Source organism: Setaria viridis, chromosome 1 (assembly GCF_005286985.2).
Source record: "Setaria viridis chromosome 1, Setaria_viridis_v4.0, whole genome shotgun sequence".
NCBI lineage: Eukaryota > Viridiplantae > Streptophyta > Magnoliopsida > Poales > Poaceae > Setaria > Setaria viridis.
In genome coordinates, this window is record NC_048263.2 from 13695087 (window position 1) to 13717078 (window position 21992).

At 42.4% G+C, this 21992-nt stretch overlaps 2 protein-coding genes, 1 long non-coding RNA gene and 1 pseudogene across 14 annotated transcripts; 2 read left to right on the forward strand and 2 right to left on the reverse strand.

Moving 5' to 3' along the window:
- Positions 1–1608: 1608 nt before the first annotated feature.
- On the reverse strand, positions 1609–4137 carry LOC140221383 (uncharacterized; annotated as a pseudogene).
- Positions 4138–8698: 4561 nt separating this feature from the next.
- Positions 8699–11789, forward strand: LOC117846658 (reticulon-like protein B18). Its single transcript, XM_034727881.2, has 8 exons — positions 8699–9360; positions 9545–9698; positions 9796–9870; positions 9957–10098; positions 10190–10259; positions 10347–10412; positions 10503–10625; positions 11422–11789. Exons 1-8 carry the CDS (start codon positions 8787–8789, stop codon positions 11535–11537), a joined length of 1320 nt encoding a protein of 439 aa, XP_034583772.1. The 5' UTR covers positions 8699–8786; the 3' UTR covers positions 11538–11789.
- Positions 11790–12576: 787 nt separating this feature from the next.
- Positions 12577–13365, forward strand: LOC117846674 (uncharacterized). The gene has a single exon (XM_034727882.2). It carries the CDS (start codon positions 12685–12687, stop codon positions 13111–13113), a length of 429 nt encoding a protein of 142 aa, XP_034583773.1. The 5' UTR covers positions 12577–12684; the 3' UTR covers positions 13114–13365.
- Positions 13366–13553: 188 nt separating this feature from the next.
- On the reverse strand, positions 13554–21327 carry LOC117846690 (uncharacterized). Of its 12 annotated transcripts, none has more exons than XR_011897782.1 (10): positions 20074–21323; positions 19897–19961; positions 19688–19795; positions 19213–19458; positions 18962–19101; positions 17978–18057; positions 16872–16950; positions 16310–16380; positions 14983–15023; positions 13554–14605 (listed from the first exon to the last, which is right to left on the reverse strand). It is a non-coding gene; the product is annotated as an uncharacterized lncRNA (long non-coding RNA). The 12 variants fall into 12 exon arrangements; XR_011897780.1 differs by having other exon boundaries at positions 17978–18051; positions 20074–21322; XR_011897781.1 differs by having other exon boundaries at positions 16872–19101; positions 19213–19299; positions 19381–19458; positions 20074–21326.
- Positions 21328–21992: the final 665 nt, after the last annotated feature.

Here is a 21992-nt window from a genome sequence, read left to right on the forward strand (position 1 = left end):
CTTAGTCCCTAACTTAGCCCACAAAGTCCTCCAAAAATGGCTAAGAAACTTTGCATCATGATAAAAAACAATGGTATTTGGTACACCATGCAAGCGAACGATCTCATGAAAGAACAAGTCAGCAACATGTGTAGCATCATCACTCTTATGGCATGGTATGAAATGAGCCATCTTAGAAAATCTATCCACCACAAGAAAGACACTATCTCTCCCCTTCTTTGTTCTAGGTAGCCCTAAAACAAAGTCCATAGAAATATCCTCCCAAGGCGCACTAGGAACAGGTAGAGGCATATACAAACCATGAGGATTAAGGCATGACTTAGCTTTTTGGCATGTTGTGCAGCGAGCAATGAACCATTCCACGTCTCTCCTCATTTTGGGCCAAAAGAAATGATCAGCAAGGATGTCCTCCATTTTCTTCACACCAATACCCCATCAGCCCACCTCCATGTGCTTCCTGCAATAATAACAAACGCACAGAGCTAGCTGGAATGCATAGCTTGTTAGCTCTAAAGACAAACCCATCGGTGAGGACGAATTTACTCCATGTTTTCCCCTCTTGGCAATTCAGCAAAACATCTTTGAAATCATTATCATGTGCATATTGTTCCTTAATAGTTTCCAAACCAAAGATTTTAAAGTCAAGTTGTGAAAGTGTGGTGTAACGTTTAGACAAAGCATCAGCAATTATATTTTCCTTCCCCTTTTTGTGTTTGATGACATAAGGGAAGGACTCGATGAATTTAACCCACTTGGCATGTCTATGGTTTAGTTTTGCTTGACTACGGATGTGTTTCAAAGATTCATGATCTGAATGTATGACAAACTCTTTGGGCCATAAATAATGCTACCATGTTTCCAAAGTTTGAACTAAAGCAAGTAATTCCTTATCATAAGTAGAATAGTTCAAACTAGGGCCACTCAACTAATCATTGAAATATGCCACAGGTTTTCCCTCTAGTAACAGCACACCACCCAATCCAATCTCACTAGCATTACATTCAAGCTCAAAGGTTTTATTGAAATTAGGAAGTTGGAGTAAACGTGCGTGTGTTAACTTATCTTTTAGCGTGTCGAATGCATTCCTGTGTGCTGCAGCCCAAGTGAATGCCACACCCTTCTTGGTGAGCTCATGTAGCGGGGCTGCAATGGTGCTAAAGCCCCTCACAAAGCGACGATAGAACCCAGCAAGTTCTAAAAAACTTCTTATTTGTGTGATCATAGTGGGAACCGGCCAGCTGTGAATTGCCTCGACCTTGGCTTGATCAACTTCAATACCCTGCAGGGTCACAACATAGCCAAGGAAAAGAGCCTCGATCTGTGCAAAAGGTGCACTTCTCAAGATTACCAAATAATTGAGCATTACATAAAGCATCAAAAAACAACACGTAAATGATCAAGATGTTCCTCTAATGTTTTGCTATATATTAGAATGTCATCAAAGTATACCACCACAAATATGCCAATGAAAGCACGTAAAACTTCATTCATTAATCTCATGAAAGTGCTGGGTGCATTAGTGAGGCCAAAAGGCATGACTAACCACTCATATGGACTGAACTTGATTTTAAATGTTGTTTTCCATTCATCTCCTAACTTTATGTGAATCTAGTGGTAACCACTACGCAAATCAATTTAGAGAACATAATTGAGCTGCTCAATTCATCAAGCATATCATCTAGTCTAGGAATTGGATGACGATATCTAATTGTAATATTATTAATCGCTCTACAATCCACACACATGCGCCAGGATCCATCTTTCTTAGGAACTAAAAGCACGGGAACAGCGCAAGGGCTAAGAGACTCACGCACATAACCTTTGTCAAGCAGTTCTTGTACTTGGCGCTGTATCTCTTCAGTTTCCTCCGGATTGGTCCTATAAGGAGCACAGTTTGGCAGGGAGTCCCTAGGAATAAGGTCAATCTGGTGCTCAATTTCTCGAATTGGTGGCAGTCCCAGTGGCACCTCCCTTAGAAAAATATCAGCGTACTCCTGCAAAAGGTTAGTGATAGCAGGAGGCAAAGAAATAGGAGTATCCTCATGTGAAAACAAAGTTTCTTTGCAAACCAAAGCATAGCAAATTGTAGTGCAAGTATCAATCTCTTCCAAATCAGATTTGTTAGCAACAAAACAAGAACCTTTCAACTTAATCTCATTTTGCTTATCATGAACAGATTTAGTGTTTCTCTTTTTGTGTTGCTCAAGTTCCTTAGCCACAATCTGATTTCACTCTTAACATGCTCCTTAGTGTTCAACTTCCTAGCTCTAGCAATTGCATCTTTCATAATATCCTGAGGAGACATAGGATGTAACACAAGCTTCTTTCCATTATGCACAAAAGAATATTGATTGGTTCTACCATGATGCATAGAGTCTTTATCAAACTGCCATGGTCTACCTAACAACATAGAATATGCTTGCATAGGTACAACATCGCAGTTAATGGAATCATGATAGAGCTGATTGCAAAATTGACTCATACCGACCGTGTTACCTTCACATTGCCGTTGTTGTTGAACCACTAAATGTTGTAAGGTTAGGGGTACGGTCGGGTGTCCAAAGCGAACTTTTCCACTATCTCTAAGCTTGCCAAGTTGTTGCAGCCCCCTCCATCAATAATCACACGACATGAACGCTCCTATATCACACACTTTGTTTGGAACAAGGTGTGGCGCTGATTTTGTTCAGCCTTCTCCATTTGTGCACTCAACACTCGTCGCACAATGAGGCACTCATAACGATCTACATGTTCAGCTCCAATGTGTTCTTCAACTGGATCCTCATCTCCACCTGCATGGTCAGCGGCAAGCAAAGCATATGTTTCTTCATCCATATCACTAGCAGAGGAATATTCACCATCATGTCACACGATCAGAACGCGCTTGCTTGGGCAGTCCCGCCTCATATGTCCATAACCCTTGCATTGCAAGCACTGAATATCTCTTGTTCTTCTCGTAGATGTAATGGAAGAAGAACTCTTGGCTGTTGGAGCTGCCGTTCCATTTGTTGGTTCAGCCGGGCACGCTGATGAATTTGATGGAGAAGGGTGCAGTTTGTTGTTTGAAGAAGATGGAGCAACTACTCGTGTCGACGGTGCAATAGCGGGTTTTGGTGTCCAAGAGTTAGCACGACCTGTAGAAAAGTTACTCCTCATGCTAGCTCGACGTCCCTGCACTTCCCGTTCAGCCTTACAAGCAAGATGAAATAAGCGATCGATTGAATTATATTCCTTGTAAGCTAAAATATTCTAAATTTCTCGGTTCAAACCACCCACAAATCTAGCCATTGTTGCATCCTCAGTTTCTACCAAACCACAATGAAGCATATCAGTTTGCAATTCCTGATAATATTCCTTTACAGATTTATTCCCTTGCCTAAATTGCTGCAACCTATGTAACAAATCACGTGCATAATATGAAGGAACAAATCTTGCTCTCATGACCCTTTTCAAAGCATCCTAGGTCTATGGAGTATTGTTTGGATTAGTGCAGCAATACTCACTCCACTAAATAGAAGCAAAATCAGTAAACTCACTAGTTGTAGCCCTAACCCGTTTATTTCCAAGGAAATCATGACAAGCAAACTTCTGATCAACAGCTAGTTCCCATGTAAGGTATGCATCAGGATCATATTTCCCATCAAAAGATGGCATGACGAACTTAATTTTACATAAAGAATCATCAATGTCACGTACCTCTCAGCGTGGTGGCCTAGCGCCCATTCCACGGTGATTACGATGTAGTTGACGATGGGGTTGAGCATCCACCTCATCATCAAGCTCGGTGTCTCCTGCATAGACATCATCATTCTCGGCTACAGCACTGCCCACACTACCACCATTGAGGTGGTGTTGATGTGCACGGTTACGTCCTCCATCTTGCATTCTCTCAAGTCTGGCCAAAATAGCAGCAAGAGAAGTATTCACTTCTCCAATGGAAACCTCCATCACTGCAAGCCTTTGGTTGGTGCCAATTTGAGTTGCCTCCAATTGCCCAAAGCGCTCATTGGTAACACGAACATCCTCTTCGAGGCCTCCAGCGCGTAACCTCATACGGCGCTTGAAGTCATGTATGATGCCCCTTGTGTGTGGTGAGTGTGTATGCCGCTCCTGCTCATCCTCACTGTCTCCTGACATGGTTAGTGAACAGTAGCAATAACACAAGAAAGTGCTCGTATAACAAAAGAAAACTAAGTAATGGCTGATTCCATTCCTCTCAAACCTTCTTAACCAAGCTCTTACTTGTTCTTACCACACTTGCAGGAGGTGTTGTCAGCCAAAAAGAACAACAACAATTGTGGCAGCGAGTGTAAACCTGTGATGTTGTAGATACATTTGTGGGGCTATAGGTGGCTGGAAACAAATTCAAGGGATAGCTGGAACCACGTTAGCCAAAACAAATTGATTAATCATTCAACGATGATATTGTGCTGGTCCTAGGTTAAAATGTTCTAGAGACGCGAGCCTAGACACAAACGTAGCCACCAGACACCAACAACACAACACAAGCAAAGTGGAAAATAACAGCTGCCGAAACCCTTTCTTCTATCTTTCTTGCTTCTTTTCTTTTTCTGATTCTTTTACCCCCTTTTTTGTTTTTTCTCTTTTTTTTCACCTGCAGTACAACTCTCAAGTTTTGCAACAAGAAATTAAGACCAAACAATTCACAGCATATATTTTATTTTTTGACCAGGGGTACAGAAATTGAACTTGCACAAGAGAACAAGCACAAACACTTTTTTTTCTTTGAATCGAGAAACTCAGATATGCTAATCAAAGCACAATGCATGGAAACCTTTGGGGAGCTCCACGTCTGAACAAGGGGATATTTGGAATGCAACATAGATGGTATGAAGGTGATGGTGGTGGAGGATCTGGTGGTTGTTGTGGAGGAAAAATGGTGGGACTGGTGGTGATAGCAGCGGTGGATCTGGTGGTGACAAAAATGTGAATATAACTCAAAACTCTAATGGATTAAACACTAGAACCAGCAACTCAACCAATTGATGCAACGGAAAACTCAACAAGTAAGGACTATGCAGAACAGCAAGGCACAAATTTGTTTTAGGGATTTCAGTTCTATCCTTTTTCTTGGGGGGAGGAGGGTTTGGACTGTAGGTAGATAAAAGGGATGGGTAGATACTCTCACCAATTAACCTTGCTCTGATTACTACATGATATGGTAGGAGCTGATCCCGATCTTTCAATGAGAGGATGGGGTAACTTCGATTTGGGGAAGGATTTGACGTTGGCTGTCCAACTACAACATCCAGCAGGGTTGCTGCGCCTTAGCAACAGGTACACCGACTCCGATTTGTTGCTGTTCTTGCTGTGCCAAGAACAACCTTGAACCTACAAGCAATCAAGAACAATCAAAAACAAGATAAACAAGGCACAACTCACGGATCTGAATCAGGACACGAACTTGAGGTTCTGAATCAAGTAAATTGAATGGTCTAGCCGACACACGCGTTTACAAGGAAGTAGCTGAAGCTAAACTTGCATCTGAACAAAACCCACCCTCAAATCGTGGCTGCTACAGGTCTTTTATAGTGGGAAACAACCAGGAGGCGTGGGAGGGTGGAAACCCTAATTTAGAATGGGCCCCTAGTGGGCTTAACTTGATAAGAGGTCCTAAGCCCATGACTGGATGTCTGAATATCTATTTGTTGATTCTGCTCATCTCCGGTGGAGTTTGGCCATGAGGTTGGATCAATCTGAGAATAGACATCGAGATCTTTCCAATGAGTACTCATGGGCCTTCAACAACATCCGGAGTCAAGAGTTATGATCAAATTAATCTGATGCTTCCACGATGTCCAAACGTGCACTGTGAACATTTGGTATGATCTTTTTGTTGTTTACACCAGCATCCGCTTGATGGTTATCTTGATGACCTTGCACCCAGCCAGTTCCTTCCATCTTTCTAAGCATAAGAAAATCATCACAATGATTTAGTAGTACCCCATCCGGAGAAAGAAATGGTTTGGACAGTGAGGAACAACTTTACCTGATAATTAAGCTCTCGTGCTTTAGCTCGAGTCATTGGTCCTTGCTGTGCAATAGGCGTGGTTGTATCCAAGGAAGAGATGTCCTCATCATCCCCTTCCCAAGGGGATTGAGGGGGATTTTGACTTGTAGGGGATTTAATCCCTCCCAATCCCCTCCAACCATCTCTAATTCCCTTCAAACCGAACAAAACCTAATGGGGATTACATATGAAGAGAAATCAAATCAATTGATTGGTTTGGCGAGAGGTGAGGAAGGGAGTAAAGCACCTGGAGAAGAATGAAGGAGAAGAGACAGAAGGATGAGCGGATAAGGCCAACGGAGAAGGATAAATAACCTTGGGTGATATGGGTCACTTGATTTGGTTTCATGAGTGAGCATACTTTTATCTAAACAAATAGTTAAAGGGAAAAAATCATGCATAATTTATATTCCCTCATTCCAATTCCTCCATTCCAAACACTCTCTTATACAAATTTTCTATGTTTTTTCAATCCTCTGTTTTGTCCATACCTTCATATCCTATTCCTATGTTTTTCCTCATTCCTCTATTATCAATTCCTTCATTCCAAACAAGCCATTAGGCCCCGTTTGGAATGTTGGCTTTTCAAGGAGGAATCCAATTCCTCCATTCTAATGATGTCACGAGGTGTTTGGAATGGAGGGTTGCAACTTCCCTTTCTGTGGAAAGGTTTGCCTTCCTTCACAAAATGTGGGAAAAGAAACATCCCGTTCGAGCCAAAGTTTCCCAATGAAACCCGATGCAAGTGAGAGAAAACCCAAAGTTTTCCACCAAAGCTCAATGCAAGTGAGAGAAATTAGAGAGAATGGAGTCGTAGCCATGATCCCAGAAGCAGGACCAAGCTGAAGAAATGGATTGATGAGGTTGGTCGCACCGGCCGGTGGTCGCCAATGTTGCCTCGCCCAGGCCCTGCTCTAACAACGTTGCCGCTGCCTTCCAACTCTCCAGCAGCCTACAACACTCCCTAACTCCCTGCGCCTGCTTGGATGAGAGAAACAAAGGGCAATGGATGCATGGAGATTGGAAAGTGGAGACTTGGAGATGATCAGGCATTGGACGAAGAAGCCACAGGACGAGGACGAATCGTAGGACAGGATAAGGATGTAGCGCTGGTTGACTGGATTGAGCCTATGGACCATGATGGGTCTCATATGTAATAGTGCTATGGATATCTGTTAAGTTGTTTAAACAGTGACACTATATCCTATTAAAATTTTCATATATTTATGCCATGTTTTATGGATTCCAGTGTTCCAAACACCACTTCCCATATAAATCCTGTGTTTTTCTCCAATCCTCTATTTTTCCTATCCATCATAATCCCCTTCCTGCGTTTTGAGCCTTTCCTATGTTTTCAGGTCCTTTGTTCCAAACAAGTCCTTACTAGACGAAATCTCTGAGCTTGCCCGTGGAATTGCATCCAAAGCTCGACTATTGCTAATGCCATCTGTTCAAATCCCCTCCTCACCAGCCCAATTATGGAATCTTTAGACTTTATTAGGGCACCAGCAATGTGTGCCAAAAGTGGCCTTTATAGCCTACGTGGCTTTGCTATGGGCCGCCCATACCATTGCCTAAGCGGTCCTTATGAAAAAGATTCCTTGAGCCACCCATAACGCTATTGCCCACCCATAAGCAATAAACAAATATTTTATTGTGGCTTTCTCTGTCGTTGTACAACATGCACTCCAACACCAGCATGTGGAGCCCATCTTGTAGACCGCACATTGTGATAGACGAAATAGCTAAGGACCACTCTTGTGGGACCCGCATGTAAAGATCCCTTTGGCAATATACATTACCCCTCGTTTCAGAACAAAAAGGAGAAAGTCCAATTTTCACCCTCCAACTATATTAGAAGTCTGATTTTTAATCCACAACTATAAAACCGGATAGAGAGGGCTATCCAACTGTCACAACCGGGCATTCGGCCCTTTGAGTGGTTTCGAGGGTGGTTTTGCATTTTTTATAAATTTAAAACTTTAGATTTAATTTAAAAAATTCATAACTAATTCATTTTAAATCAATAAAATATCAAATTGGTGCCAAAAAAATTTCTGAAAATGTTACCTATCTGTTGGTGTTCTATTTGGCATTATTTGAATCTTAGTTGTTCATGTTCCTTGTGTTTTAATAAGAGCAATATAATACTAGGAATGGTAACAAATATGATGTAAATAACTCAAAATAGAGTACCAACAAATAGCCTACATTTTTTTAAAAAAACTTTTGGTACTAACTTCATGTTTTTTGAATTTGAAATGAATTAGTTATGAATATTTTTTATTAAACCAAAACTTTTTAAATTTTTAGAAAATGTAAAACCACCCAAAAGGTCAAATTTGCCTGGTTTCGACAGTTGTATGGTTCTACTTATCCGGTTTTATAGTCGTGGGATGAAAATTATAGTTGGAGGTTGAATATCGAACTTTTCCAGGGAAAAAAGGGAACTTAACTGCCTGCACCTCCAGTCCTCCAACAGAATTCAAATTTCCATCCCGCTGACACCCCGACCCCGCATCACTGCCTCACTGGGTCAAGTCGATATGCCGCCACCACGAACTCGAAAAGCCACCACGTTCTCGCTCGCAACGGCTATATTCCGTACGCGCACCAACTGACGTGTGGGCCTCGAAATCGGCACCCTCCCGCTCGCGCTTTCCCATCTCCAAAACAAAGCGAAGCATATCCCAAACGGCAGGCAGACCCAAACCCACCCCGCCGACCAAATCGAGCGAAGCAAATCGTCGAGCACATGGAGGTCATGGCCGCGGACCCCTCCTCGCCGGCGCCCCCGGCAGCGGCGACTGCGCTCCCGGAGCCCCCGTACCACCACCCTCCTGCGGATCACCCGGCGACGCCGCCGCCTAAGCCGGCAGCGGCGGCGGGTGCGGGGCTGAGGACCCCGTCGCCGTCGCCGTCGGTGCAGGTGTCCGGGTACTCGCTGCACGACCTACTCCTGCTGTCCCCGCCGCCGCCGAGCTCGCGCCGGCACCGGTCGCGGACGCGCGGGGCCGCCGGGACGGGCGTGGACGAGAGCATGGAGATGGTCGCGGTGGCGGGGACGCCAACGCCGCCCAGGCGGAGGCGGCGCGGGGCCGCGGAGCAGTGCGCGGCGCCCGCGCTGGCGTCTCCCAGGAACACGCGCCGGGCGAGGCGGAGGCTCGAGAAGGACGTTGAGGCCGAGGAGGACGCCGCTAGGAGGGCCCGCAGGAGGAAATCCACCAGGGCGGCGCCGAAAGCTGCAGTGGCTGTGGACAAGGCGGCGGCGGTGAACGAGGAGGATACAAGCTTGGCTTTGGTCCCGGCTTGCCCAGATGCTACTCGCGGTGAGCGAAAAGATCTCTCAACCCCTTCGCTTCTCATACAGGATTGCTGCTCTAGGCGAAATTATTGCTCTGAATTTTCGCTAGTGTTTACTGTTCTGAATATTCTCCTGCTCTTGATGATTATAGGGTGTCTATTTCAAATTGCTGAGAATCCCACAGTAAATGTTCCTCTTTTGACACACAGGAACTGACTTCGTGGAGCAATCAGGGTGGGAAGGTCTCTGTGAAAGGATTGCTGAGCTGGTGATGTGGAGGAACGTGGCTAAATCGGCACTGTGGTTCGGGTTTGGATCTATGTTCTTTTTCTCATGCTCATTTTCGAGAGAGATCACCTTCAGGCATGTGAAATTTTCATACTCTTTTAACTGAAATTCCTGGCATTATGTATGTTTCATTGCTGTAATCTCGTAATGAACTTTGGGTGATGATTTGCAGCCCAATCTCGGCTCTCTGTCACCTCGGCGTTATGATCTTGGGCTTGGCATTCTTCAAAGATTCTGTTCCTCAGAGGTATGATTGATCAGTGATTTGATATTGGTTTTGCCCATCTTGATGATTGAAACAGACAATTTTATGAGGTTGCAACTGGGAAACAGGCCGCAGGTGGAGAGGGGGAGAAGCTTCCAGTTGACTGAAGAAGATGTGCTTCGTGCTTCACGAGCTGTGCTTCCCATTGCAAACTCCATGATATCTACGGCACAAGTGATCTTCTCTGGTGAACCCTCAATGACTCTCAAAGTAAGCCTCAAATTTTGTTCAAGATCTGGCAGTACTGCAAAATATATTGTTTTCCCTGAATAATTTAGGACTCTGTTGGCTGGAATGTTAGGTGCTGCCTGTACTTCTGTTTGGTGCTAAATATGGGAGTCTGGTTACAGTGTGGAGGCTTCTAGCTGCAGGTACAAACAAATCCACAAGGAAATAGACAGCAACCAATTTGGCATGACTGCACTGTAATATAATGTTCTGTTTGATGAAAACTGCAGGATTTTTCACTAGTTTTACAGTCCCAAAGTTATATAGCAGCTATTCAAGTCAAATTCATAGAAGAGGTGTGTTTCAGCTGCCCCTAGTGAACCTTATCTATTTTCTGTGAATATCCTTGATGGCATATGACTGAATTTCTCCTTGTTTGATTTCAGTTGAGATTTTGAGAGATCGGGCTCAAGAATCATGGAAGTCTTGTCCACGCAAGAAACTTGTCGCAGCCACGGCAGTGACGATGTGCTGGAACTTGTTTAGTGTGAAGACACGTGTCATGGCAGGTATATATAACTGAAATGGATGGGGCAGCTGAGATAAACCTCTTTCGTCAATTTCATTAACTGAAAAATCATAAGATTTATTTATTACGAGTAGTTTGTTAAGAAAAATTTTAAACTGCACAATAATTAAGCTGTATTATTGAAAATATCAAAGTTTCCAAGTTCACACAGAACCAGTTTCTGCTTACTTCAGGCTAAACTGGTGGATTCAGATATTGATGCATGAAACATTTAAAATTCAGATAATTTAGCCTGTTTCAAAAGGCAGCTCACTACCCTTTAGTGAGTGATTGATGTTGATTGTCTCTTTTGACTAATGGTTTATTGCAGAAATTCACACATGGTACTAAGTGGAAATAGGGAATGGAGTGCCATTCTGGTATTTAGGGAACATGATATGAAAGTCATACAATTCAATTGTGATGGAAAATGAATATTCTTGTCGAAGTTAATAATCTAACAGTAGGCACTTTTGCATCATTAGGTCATTTGCTAATTATTTATTCCAAAATCTCTGACTGAAATGTTATTAGTGGCTTTACTGTTCTGTGAATAAAGATTATGACATTATCAGCACACCAATGATTATTGAACCGGCAGAGTTTGTAACAAAAATATATTCTTAATTCCTAAAATATGGTTGCTTCTACTTGTATCCATTCTGTTTTCTTACATTTCCCACACTCGAGGGATAAAAAATCAGGAGGGGTGACTTCAAAATTCAAGTTTAACTGATGCAAAGGTTGCTTTTCAATGGCAATAATTTAACATGGAGATACATACTTCTCTTTTGCAGCTTTTGTTTCACTTGTAATACTGCGTTACAATCAGAAGTACCGCAAGGTGGACATCAACACTGATGTTGAAATTTGTCAAGACAATGAAGGGCAGCAAATGGAGACGGACGAGTAGATTTTGCAGCACACTTGTACCAATCTCAGGCACAGCTCATGGCTCATCAGAGGGACGGCAGCAGTGTCTTCTTAACCTGCTACGATTACTACTACTTCTGTACAATAATATTCAGTTCCACGCCTAGTGGTTCTGTTAGCTGCTATGTATTTATGAACGCATCAGGGGAGCTTCTACTATGCCGTAATTATGAGCACTCGTAGAGTGCGTTCTGCATGCTGATAAATAAAATAGAAAAGCGTGTCGTGTGTATTCTCGAGTTTGCAGATCCCTCTGGTTAGCATTTAAATATTTGTGTGATAATTAAAATATGACTCGCTCAATGTTCATACACCAATTAAACTTGTGTCATCTTTTTACGTCTATGGTTGAAACCACCACGTGAAACCGTGCTTGCCCATATTTGGGAAGAAATCTGCTCTTATATTTGCAAGGTCCCACGAATTTCTTTACGTTCTTCTCCTATATTTGTTTGATAATTAACTATTCTAGTTTAATCTTACAGACTACAATGCACTTAAGTGGAACGCAACTGCGAGCTATAGAAATCTTCAGATGCGAAGTGTGGATGGAAAGGAATAGTGGCTGTACCTACTATACCGAAATCAGAGTGAGATTATTCGCAAAAAAAAAAAAGAAATCAGAGTGAGATGACGTGTGAAGCTTTTGTTTGACTTGGTCTGAGCCTAACTTATTGGACAGGATTAGAGCTGTCTGTCTGTACCGGGTCCAGTTCGTCGTCGTTGGCCGGCTGCAGTGTCATGCGTGGTGTGCGGCTTCCTGCTTGTACCATGCAAAGATGAGAGAGACACAACTCGTGCCACTGGCATGCTGAAGACGCTTGATTCCGTGTCTGTATCTGTGGATCAACCTGGTCAGCGACTTCGTGCTTGACCTTGTTGGCATGGACAATTAATTGGTCATGTGTGGCGCCTGCCGCCGTGCCAATACGGCCAGGACCCTTGACTTTGTTCTTCACGGGCATCTGCATTCTAGCTAACATAGCACAGGAATATGGTCTACGTCAATCTATATAAAGTGCTCCCCGCATCTCATCTTCCAACACAAGAAGCCCAAACCATTTTACACACACCACTTTGGCACTCCCGCAAATCAAACACTGTAGCTTGTGGGAAACCATAGTCCAATGGCATCGCAAATTGAGAGCCACCGCGCCGGCGCAGAGGTCGTCAATGGAGACGCCATCTGCAGGAAGAAGTCCATCGAGCTCCTCGAGGAGCTTGGCCTCCCAAAGGGCCTGCTGCCCCTTGAGGACATCGAGGAGTTCGGGTACAACCGTGAGGATGGGTTCATGTGGCTGGTGCAGAGGAAGAAGAAGGTGGAGCACACCTTCAAGAAGATCAAGCAGATCGTGTCGTACGCCGGCGAGGTCACGGCCTTTGTCGAGAAGGGGAAGCTGAAGAATATCTCCGGGGTCAAGACCAAAGAGTTGTTCCTATGGCTCAGCGTGGTGGAGGTGTATGTTCCAGAATCCTCGCCGGAGAAGGTCACCTTCAAGACCGGCACTGGACTCTCCGATACCTTTGATGCCACTGCCTTCGCACTCGGAGAGTGATGGATTCAATTCTCAACTGCCCATTCGACGTGGATGAGTGCATAACTAGAATATGTGGCCACATCTATATCCATCTTTCGCATTATAAACATGTACTTGTCTTTGCTCATTTGGTTCTCTTCATCATATTTGCTAGCATAAACTCAGCACATAAGTAAGCTTACCCGCCTATAAGATGTCATGTACAAATTTCATGTACTCGTACTATATGATAGGAATAAAAAAAAAGAAGGAACTGTGTTCTTTTTCCCATTTCCAACTCTAAATGTGAACTAGTGATTGGCGCGCGCACGTATTGCTGCACGGTTGTATGTTTATTTGTTACAGTAGAAATGAAAGGAATTGATGAAAGCATTCTAGATAAGCACAATGAGCCAGACAATGACACAGTACACATAACATTGTTTCAGATAACTTGGGACTAATAAGTTTGACAGTAATTAAGTACGAACAAGCACATATATTTTACAAGATTACTGAGTCCGACAGTGGTTGAGTCCGAACATGCATTTAATAAGATCATTAAGTTTGACAGAAGTTGTATCTGAACAAGCGCACTTAAATAAAAGGTAGTCTTCAGGTTTATGGAGGAAATCAGCATTGCCATCAGAGTGCTTGTCGATGTGGTGTTGGTTTCATCACTCCAGAAAGGTGGAAGGTACTTCTAAGATGATTTGTTAGTAGATGTGATGAAATAAGAAAAGTGAGTATGTAAATAGAAGAGATGTCAAGGAGAGAAGCAACATTGTGTGTACCTTGATACTGCCTTGAATTGTTTAGTTGTTGAATGATAATATGGGTGAATTCACCATCACTTTAACATAGTGATGGAAACAGTTATTCTGAAGTATATAAAATATGCTATGCTACAAGAAGGAACAGTGCTGGGAATCTGATTAAATTCATAATAAAAGGCTTACCTGCTAAACGTCGGTTCTTTGTTTGAGACTCCATGGTAGCACGCATAATGAAGGTATGAGTTTATATTCATATAATTACTTCAAAGTAACATCTTTGCAAAATCGTATTCTCAGTCCACAAAATTGGTATTTCTTAAAATATTTTAGTATACACCTTTTAGTTGTAGCTGATCTATTTTTCAGAAACGAATTGGAGGAACATATAGGTACATCAAAGTAATCATGATATGCGCAAAAAAGGGGATCCTAATTCATCATATCACTGGCTGGGAATGAGTGAATGGGGAATAAAAGGCTTACCTGCCAGAGGTCAGTTCTTGTATCCTAGTTCATCATATCGCTACGATCAATAATGAGCATTCCATAGTTGTGGACCGCAGTAGTGTCTCATTAGACTTTTCCGAAGTCACACCGTCATTATTTTTTTTTAGCAAAGAATGGTCCAGAAAACAGAATATCATGTGAGAAGCATCATATAATTGAAATATACCTGAAGCTAATGGTATCTTTCTCCATCAGGGTGCACCTGCAACTACAGGTTTCTCTTCGTAATGCTTATTGACAAACATGCTCTGCATATAACCACACTTAGATTAGTTCCTGACCAATTCTGTAATGGAAAAGATAGACACATGTGTGCAAAATGGAAAAAAGATTTGCTTGAATAGAGCGTCTTATAAATTAATTTTTGATCCAAATTTAAATTGTTGGCATGATAAGCATTGGCAAGCCATGCTGTGCATTTTTATTTTTCAAATTAAAGTACTGTATACATTTATGACTTCAGGGGGAAAATATCAATATTTTGTATTAGAAGCAAAACTTTAAAATTCAATATATGCAGGCTTAGTAGGATCTCGAAGCTGGACCAGTTCAATAAACAGATAAAAAATTGGAAAGAAACAATTTCACGCCTCAACTTGAACTCAGAGGTAAATTGATTCTATACCTTGCAGTCTAGTCGAATTGTGTGTGCATCATGGAAGAAACCTGCAAATGTATAATGATTATTGAAATATGGGAGACAATTCAGTCAAAGATATGATTTTCTCTATAAGTTAGAAATTGAAAACAGAGCAAGATGAACAGAGCAAAGTCATGGGATATCTTCTGAGAACCACAAAAATTATTCTTGCTGAAAAATAAGGCACAGTGAAAACAGAGAAAAATCGAGAAGAAAGATCAATAGCTAACATGAGCTTGAATTCAACCAAAGATGAACACAATGAGATTTAAGAAATATGACAAAGTCAGGAGATATCTTCTCCCGATCTCTCAATGGTCAAGTCTTTATTTAAGAAATTTGATATCATGGATTACAAAAAAATCACATATGGTTCCGAGAACTCAGGAGGTGTTATATTAAAAGTATGCAAGCTTTTTACAAATATGCAGAGGGAATGGTAAAAGTATTCGGAAGTAAAAGCCTGTTCCAACTTATAAAGGCAGCATGTGATCCTGTGTTCATAAGTTTAGTTTTTACTTGATGACGCTTCTATTTTTTGAAGTATGAAAGTTGCGAACCTGATTTGCACGCGCCCATGCGCGCGGCTGAATCTATAGTTGCATGAGATAAGTTAATGTCTAAGTGGTTATATGATAATGAAGCTTGATATATTTATTACAGATATAGATGTACATATATTACAGAGTAACGTTTGGCATGCGCCCTTGTGCAAGTAATGCTGCATGGTTACATGTTGTGCTGTGTGGAATAGTAAAAACAGATAGAAAATTGATAGAAAGCTATATTAGATAAGCACAGGATGACATATAATACATATAACTTTGTTTTAGATAATTTCATATTAGTTGAATACGGACTGGCACAAATAATTTACAACATAGGGCGGGTAGGGAGAGAGAGTACACAACTTAATTAATTGAGACAGTATGGAAGTTTATTACTTTAAGGGTAGAGTTGATAGCATGGATGAAATAAGTGTTGGCATCAGAGTGACTGTAGATGTAGTGTTTGTTGCTTCAGTGCAAAAAGGTTGGAACATGTTCGTAAGATGATTTGTCAGTACACTACATAAAATAAGAAAAGTGTGCATGAAAATATATCACAGTCTTTTGTTTCATGCTAGGCACCGAGACTGTGGCTGAAAATATGATGTACAAAAAATGGCTGCGAATATAGGAAGTACATTGTTGAGGATATCATATCACATATAATATATTTTTTCACATACTATCTTTTAAGCAACTAAATTAAAATCCAAGATAGGTAAATATCATCCTAAAAAATGCTAGGTTATGGTCGTATTGTGTACCTGAGGATAGAAAATCTTGAAGGCAGGATGTCAAGACCAACAAAACTTGTCAAGATATTGCATCATCATAACTGAAATCAAACCATTGGTATTAATGAGCAGACCTGCGGTTTAAAAAAAGATGATATGCAATCTATACTTTGATTCAATGCATGCATCCATCTTATTATCATATAGTGAGCGAAATATGATAACACAGATATTGCGATAAGGTAGTGTAAATTTTTGAAGTGAAACGGTTCAAAAGAGCTGCATGCAGCACCATCATCAGCCGACTAACCTTAAGCAGCCCCAAATGATTTAAGGCAAGTTGCAATCTAATAGTTTTGTAACAGACCATTTTAGAAACTAAGATTATCGACAAATTGCAGCCATGATAAGCACCAGCATGCCATGCTGTGCATAGCCATTTGTCAAATAAAATATCTTTAGACAAAAAAGAACCCATATTTGGCATTAGAAGCTCTTAAATTCAATATGTAAAGGTACAGTAGAGCCTCAAAGCAGACCCAATTCGTCAAGCTGATAGAAACAAGAAAGTAAGGGTTTCGCGTACCCTAACCTGAACTTAATGGTAATCTGATCCTCTACCTCACAAGCGTCCATGATTTTGTTGGTGTGGACGCAGCCATAGTAGGAACCTGCAAATGTACAAAGATGAAAGTAAATGTGGGGACCAATTACAGTAAATGGTGGACCTTTCTCTGCAAATAAAAAAGAACAAACATATCATGCACTTTATGTTTATAGCAAAGTTAATTAGATAACTCAGTATGATGCCCTCCAAAAAAAGATTAACGTAGTCTGATCTTAGTTAAGCATTTGACAGTACATGACAGTATGCTAATGTATAAACTTTCAGGCAATATAAGGTTTATTCTTGAGGGGAATGGCGTAATGAGTATAGGGTATGATCAAAAGAAAAAAAAGAGAAAAGACCAATAGTCAACATGAATTCAAGCAAAGAATGCATTAAAATTTAAGCAGTATGTCCAAGCCCTCTCCACGGTTAAGTTTGTATTTAGGGAGGATGGCCTTATGCTCTGATGGTCTATCTATCATAGTATGCATATGGCGAAAAAAAATTTGGTGTGTGACATTTTCAGCTAGTTTTGCATAACCGAAGAAAATAAAAGAGTAAAGAAATTTGTGCCAATGATAGACAAGCAATCTAACACTCTTAAATATTCTACCTTTGTTGACTTCAGTTTCATTTATATTTGAGGAATTAAGTAGCTAATATGAATTAAGGGAAAAGCACTCTTAATGACCACTGAACTGATCTTGTTATCAAATAATGGTTCAGTGATTCTGAGTCTTGACATGTAAAGATGATAAACAAGGCTCTTTTTATAATCTCTGCGGTCAAACTATTTGGAAAGACAGGGATAACGATTCAGATTTGATGAAAACGTGAAAGGTTTCATATCTTCTTGCAGTTGGAGAGTTAATGTAATTAGTTCAGATTGTAAGTTGGTCCTTTCTTATTTCAGTGTTAATTAAGATTAGCTAAAAGTAAAGGCACATTCAGAAATAAGCAATAAAAGTTGCACTTATCATCATGGATTCATGGGGTCCATTTACAATTACAAACACATGTAATGGTTACTGACTGAGATAGAATTCTCAATGCATATGCTCTGTACATAATTACAAATCATTCCTCACCTTGAGGATTACTATTGAGTAAACTTATCCCCTCACAGAGCTGCTTATTGTAAAATGCTAAAGCACCAGGAATTCTGCTCCTGACCAAAACAGGGATGATTCACTATTTCTAAATGGAAGTCAGATACCTAAAATAACTTTTGCTTGCAGTAATACTAACATCCTATGAATAGGGTACTCATCCATAGGATGAAGTCTGACATATTAAGATTATAACATAAAAGCTACTAAAACTGACACGAGCATAATTACTAACAGCGATACTGAAAATCAAGGGCATGTTTGGATGTTGGCCCCAAGTGGCCAAGTCAAAGCATCAGCCGAGGCCAAAATTTGGCGGCTGATTTGGCTGTCCCGATTTGGCCAGCCTTCGTGGCAAAAATAAACTACAGAAGTCTGATCAAGCCAAATCGGTGCTATCATGCAAACATCGCTGATGCCCATGGCCAATAGCCAAATTTTGGCCAGGCCACTTAGGGTTGGCATCCAAACATGCTCCAAATAATGCACATCCATGAAGGCCACTTGACTAGCAATCAGAGGTTAAACAGTAGACTGTAACCTTTTGCTACTGGACAAAAACCAATATTTCATAACAGGAATTTAGGAATACCAATATTGGCACTGCTCTGCATCAAATTAGGCAGCATATAACAAATAATAATCTGTAAATGCTTACAACACAAGAAGGTGATGGCGGAAATTGACATTTAATTTGTGATTGGGGGGTAAAAGGAGAAAGATACATCTACTTCACCATGCTCTGGTTGGTGTAGCTACATTCAAGGAGTTCATATCTAAGAAAAATCAGTTGTTAACCCACATTATAGAAACGGATGAATCAACAGATATTTTTGCCTGTACCCGGGGAAAAAGGATCAGACATACACAGATCATTGAACTAATATCTACAGTTTTTTATACACAATGAAGAGCTACTCTGGTAAGGTCTTGCCGAAAGATGTGCAATAAGCATTTACTTACCAACATTCGGGCAGTCTTAAAATCATATATCTTAGCCCGTGAGGCACATGTTGATCTTTCCAAAACCAGTGAAATGAGTATCACTGAACTGAATTTGAAGTACCTGTCAGTTGGTACCATGATGATCCCTTTCGTTCGTGCTGCATCATTCATTGGATACTTATTTTAATATAGAGCCAATTATTTTGAGAAAGATGAGAAAAAAATCAAAAAGCCTAAAGCATCAAGAAAACATCGATGGAGGTGGGCACCTATATTTCAGGGAACAAAATTTGCAGAGCTATGGTGAGAACCACAACAGTACTAACTCAAATGTTGTTTGTTTACAGTGTCCCTTTCTGATATCCAACATAAGCATGCTAAGTGAGCTTTGTTCTGAGATGGACACTGAATACACTACATATGTGGAACAGGGGCACCTTCACGCTACGGAAGCCCTGTCCCTGTGATAGCCTTCGAAATTTAGCTTGTGATGGCGAGCTGCATCACGAAAATCCCTACACAGGAAAAGAAACCAATGTGAAAGGAATCCCCAATCTGAATTAGCTATATGTATTTTAAGTGGCATTGATAGCACAAATACCGAATAGGTGCAGCAAGCGGGACTAATAAAAATTGAAATTTGCAAAATGCACAACTTTCATGGGCCAACATGGCAGCCAATGCTTATTTGTGTTTCAAGCTATAGGGAAATGTTATCCAACTGGTTTACTTATGGTGCATTACCTGAGCGCAATACAGGGAAAATGTCCAGCCTGCTCTCACAGCACTCCAGTGGCACACATTGAAGTTGATAATATCGGCAGGAATACACAATCAACCCCCTCTGGAAATCTGTGATATGCAGAAATGGATAGCATGATCCTTTTAATTTCAACTCTTCAAATTGACTGGCACTCTTCAAATGGACCAGCAAGAAGGGTGGGGAAACTTGCCAAAATCTCGTCCCTAAAATCAATTGAGTCGCAGTCCTCTTGACACCAATCAGTGAGCTTGAATCCTGAAGGGAAACAAGGAACAAGACCAATGCACAGTTAGTCAGGAGCAATGCAGCACGGACTTGAATCTACGAAACTGCAGAAGTAACAGCAGCAGTGAGCAAATATGCTAACCTAGCTTCAATTTTGCCAAAGCAATGGAGTTCCTCTCGCCAGCCAGTAAGAAGATGGCATCAAAGCTAATCAGATGGAAAATCAACAATGTAACAAGCAAAAAGGAAGAACGCACAGGAGCATCTCCTCCACGATTTTGAGCTGGTTCCATCATAATCATGTTGTCCCATTGATTCAGCATCCAAATACTTACTTCTGCTCCAGGAAAAAGAACATGAATTATATGAAATCATGTGTTTTTGTCATCTCCCTGGTACTTCGTCACACAAGCAATATGCTATGCATATATGTATAAATCTGTGACGTACTAACATTGTTAAAAATTGCAAGACGTCTATTAAGAAGCAGTCAGCCAAATGCACGGAACACAAAAAGATAGATGCAAATTCTCTCACAGTTCATGGACTGTAGGAAGATGACGGAACCTCTAGTGGAGGAAGCAGGAAGCACGGGCTGGGCTCTCCTTGTCGCCGCGGCGCCAGATGCCCGTCGAACACTTCTTCGATCGTCCAGACCCGGGCATGCCCCGCTACAGCCTCCTGGCCGTGCCACGCGCTGCGTATGGTGCCGGCGGCTGCGCGTCGGGCGCTAGCGTCTAGGCACGCATCTGCAGCGCGCCATCGGCGCCGCTCGCCGCGGGGCCGCGCCGGTCGGCGGCGATGCCACGGTGCCCAGGCTAGCCGCACTTGTCTTCCTGGTGGCCGCAGGCGTGCTGAGCGCCGGCGCGGGGCACCCGTTGCGCCCAGCCCCTATCGGTCCAGCACCCTGACGGGCACAAGAAGGAATCCCGGCGGGCACGCCCGCAGGCTCTCGAGCTCGGGGCGGCCGCGGCGCACCCCGACACCGCTCGCCGCTCCTCATCCCGGTAGCGCGCCGCGGGGATGCCGAGGGCGATCAGCAGTGCCACGGCGCGCCACCCTTGCCGCGGGGCAGAGGGTTCCCGCCGCTCCTCGCCGTGGGACGACGGCCGGGGCGCGTCCTGCCGCCCCTGTCCGCCGCCGGTGCTCGCCATGGAGCCGACGGCTAGGCCGGCCGCAGCGGCGCGCGGGCAGGACGGGCGGCCGCCGGCCCCCATCGGCGCGGCGCGAGGGGCAGGCCAGCCGCGGGCGCCGTCATCGGCGCGGGGGTGCCCCCATCGGCACGCGGGCCCATCGGCGCGGCGCAGCCGTGAGCGGTCCACCGGCGCGCGCTGAGCAGCGACGGGGATGAGGTGGGCATGCTGCAGGCGGGGGGCAGAGGAAACGCAGAGGAGAAAAACGCAGGCACGGTAAAATCGCCGTTGGGTAAACCTTAGCCGTAAAGCTGCGATCTGACGGTGAAATTTTTTTTGCTACCGTGGATAGCCTCGGTGCGCACCGACACCGCCACATTTCATAAGGGTAGATTGCCTCTCTTTTTCAACTTTGCGATTTTACCACATGTTTTCAAACTGATCAAAGATTGAGCCTGTCCCTATTCGATCTTTAGCTGTGGAAAGACAAGTATGCCCATGTAAATTTGTCCTTGCTTCCGGGCGTGTTTGATCCTCGAACTAAAGTTTAGCCCATATCACATCGGATGCTAATCAAAAGGGCTAAATATAAGCTAATTATAAACTAATTGCAGAAGCTCTGGGCTAATTCACGAGACGAATCTATTAAACCTAATTAATCCATCGTTAGTAAATGGTTACTGTAGCACCACATTGTCAAATCATATACTAATTAGATTTAATAGATTCGTCTTGTGAATTATCCTTCATCTATGCAATTAATTTTATAATTAGGTTATATTTAATAGTACCAAACATGCAGGACCTCACTGAGAACATTTTGATTTTACTCCTCTTCGATTTAATGTTTTGACAGAATTTCGACAGAGCCTGAGCTAGTTAAGAGATGCTCACGTGGCAGTTTAGGCCCACTCGTGACTCCCTTGAC